At 37.3% G+C, this 2,715-nt stretch overlaps 1 protein-coding gene across 1 annotated transcript in view; it reads left to right on the top strand.

Annotated features, from left to right (window-relative positions):
- Nucleotides 1-1,366, top strand: part of EPSTI1 (epithelial stromal interaction 1 (breast)) — a 75,318-nt gene extending 73,952 nt beyond the window's left edge. Inside the window, exon 11 of the mRNA XM_012723197.1 lies at nucleotides 1,312-1,366. Within this exon, the coding sequence (XP_012578651.1) occupies nucleotides 1,312-1,320 (9 nt within the window). The 3' untranslated portion in view covers nucleotides 1,321-1,366. The remainder of the gene's footprint in view (nucleotides 1-1,311) is intronic.
- The last annotated feature ends 1,349 nt before the right edge of the window (nucleotides 1,367-2,715 follow it).

Genomic DNA, 2,715 nt, shown 5'->3' with positions numbered 1-2,715 from the left:
GTTGATAAATTGGAAGATTTTTTAAAATTTAGAATAGATTACTTATAAAATTGAGCTAGGGAAGATTTCTTAACCAAAAAAGAAATAAATATATATTAAAACAAAGCATCTGCTTATAAAGAACACCATGGAAAGTAAGGAGAGAAACAGAAACCAAACTGTATCCTGGACACATTGTATAAATAAGGGGGAAAAAGTATTTATATTAAGAAGGTATCAGTTATTTGGACATTAGCAAGTGATAACTGAAGTCCCCAAGGAGTGAGAGAAGTATTACACCCCACCTTGAAGCAGGAACCAGTAAAATGTTGAAGACAGAAAAAAATGCAAGGAATCTAGAAAACACAAAGCTATGACAAAAGTCAAGGAAATTAAAAAAAAAAAAAAAGTATGTCTTAAAATGTCACATAGCCCCTGAAGCAGTAGGCCGCTGTTAATTGTGTGCTGCTGGCTAGACACAGTTGATTTTTACTTTTAAACCTGTTAAACTTTTAATGTGATTGATATATATTCTCTGCTATTTAAACTTGTCTTTATATTTTAAAAAAATTTGTTTTGGTTTTCTATCACTATTAGTTTTCATGATGTACCGTGGGCAGGACAGTTAAAGAATCACTCCAAATTATCTTTTCTGATAACACTGGGTGAGACCCACTAGCATGCTGTGGAAACTAAACCCTGTATCTTCAAGGGCAGTTAAGCTTTGCTTTGACCTTTGGGGAAGTAAAATCTGAGGTTCCTCGAGGTGTTAGGACAGCAATAATGTCAATCAATCTCAGTATGATTTGGTCTGGCATTCTGGGAAGCTTGATGGTGAGGCAGTGAACCTTTGTATGTGGCCAAGGGTGGGGTGGGGGAGGGACTCTCCAAGGTGGTCTCCTCCTCCAAGTTCCTTTAGAAGTCACCTTGCCAGGGTGTAATACAATGTAACTCCATTCCGTGCATTTCCATTTAAATTGTTCTGCTCATAGGGTGTACCTCCAGTCCTCTCTGCAGCCAGGAAGGTGGGCCGCAATATTTGTGAACCCTATTATGTGTGACCCACTTTAACAATGGTTTAAGAATACAGTTGATGTGCTGTCACTCAACAGGCCATTACCTTGTTGACAGACTATTTTGTTCATTAAATGCAATGAGACTTTAAAATTACATCATTTCACTGGGACTTTAAATCTCAAAAAAAAAAAAAAAAAAGTCATTTTAGCCTGAAGTATTAACAGTGTTCTTTGAAGTTACTTCATTTGGGACTACAAAGGTTTTGAATTTTCTTTTGCTGCTTGGAGTAATTTTTTTTTTTTTTTTTCTTTCCAGGATTTTTGAGAAACATTTCCTTGCATCTGATCTTCGTCAAGTGACCTTGACCACCCTCAGGAGATGTTTTTCCTTAATGTCACTTTGTTCAGTCCCAGTTTTTACCTTGACTTCAATTGCATAACCACTTAGCTGAGCAGCTGGGGGTGACTGGCTTTTCCCTATCATTCCTGCATGTTTGCGGGAGCTGATTACTGAACTCGTATTTAATCTCTACTGCCAGTGAAATCTTATTTTTCTAATTGGCTTTGCCTCTTATTGGAAGTGTAATTACAGCGACATTAGTCAGATAGAAAAGGAGGGTGTCATTTGATGCATTCAGGTTAGTGAGAGCTGTGGGTGCTCCCTGCTCTTCTCTCTAGACAGCTAAATCTTCACTAATTTTCAGATCAGGTTTGGGGGAGCTGGGATATGTTTTCAGATTTTAACTGCTGCTTTTTTATGCTGGTATACAAATGTGGGCACTTGTATACAACAGAAAACAATAAATCTTTTATATTCTTATAAACACTTCTAAATAAATTTTGAACTACTGCATAAATGGTTTGTTCTTGTAGTTAATGAAAAGTTGTGTTTTGCTCTCTCCGGGGTCTCATTTTTATAGTCTCCTTTCCAGTCGGTAGATCACATGTAGTACTGTAATCACTGTTGAATCTGGCTGTGGTTTTGATTGACTAATATTGTTCCTCTGGGTTTCAGAGTAAGACAGTTAATTTCCTAAAAAGACCGTTTTTTCTATAAAAATCAACTAGAAGCAAATGTAAATACCACATGTGGTACATAGGTGTTTTGGAAACTTGTCTTTCTCTATGCAACCTATTCCCTATTTTAATTTGGTAGACTTTTCTATTCTACTTTTATGACCTAGAACCAATTCTGGACCTTAGAGTGGAAAAATTTGTTTTTCATGACACATACACTATTCTATAGGTAAAAGATTGCATTCAGTCTCAGGATAGAAATTGGAAGAATGAATACATTTTTCAGGTGGACAACTAATTATACCTTGAAGCATAAAAAGAGCTTCTGTGTTAACCAATTGCTCTGTTGAAATTAACTTTCCAAATCTTTGTATTCAGGGAACAATGGGACTTCAGATTCTTGGACCAGACTGGGGTGGGGGTTCACAGAAGCAGGGAGAGGCTATAGTAAAGAAAGGGCTACACTAGATAGGGGTGGTGGCTGAGAGCAGATGGTGCTCAGCTAGTTACTCTGGAGTAAATAATGGGTAATACTCTTGGTTTCCCTCTTTTCTGCCAGCTGAAGCTGTCTCAGTGCTGCTTACACTAAAATAAAAATGCTTGGTCCATTTGAAATCCTTGTCATTGCTTCATAGGGAGAAACCAAAGTCCCTCAGTCTGGGTGGGAAACACTGCCAACTGATTGAAAATGTGTGAGTGTAGC

The sequence above is a fragment of the Condylura cristata genome, unplaced genomic scaffold (genome assembly GCF_000260355.1).
Source record: "Condylura cristata isolate star-nosed mole 26May11 unplaced genomic scaffold, ConCri1.0 scaffold00010, whole genome shotgun sequence".
Taxonomy (NCBI): Eukaryota; Metazoa; Chordata; class Mammalia; order Eulipotyphla; family Talpidae; genus Condylura; species Condylura cristata.
This window is presented reverse-complemented; position numbering and strand designations above follow the sequence as displayed.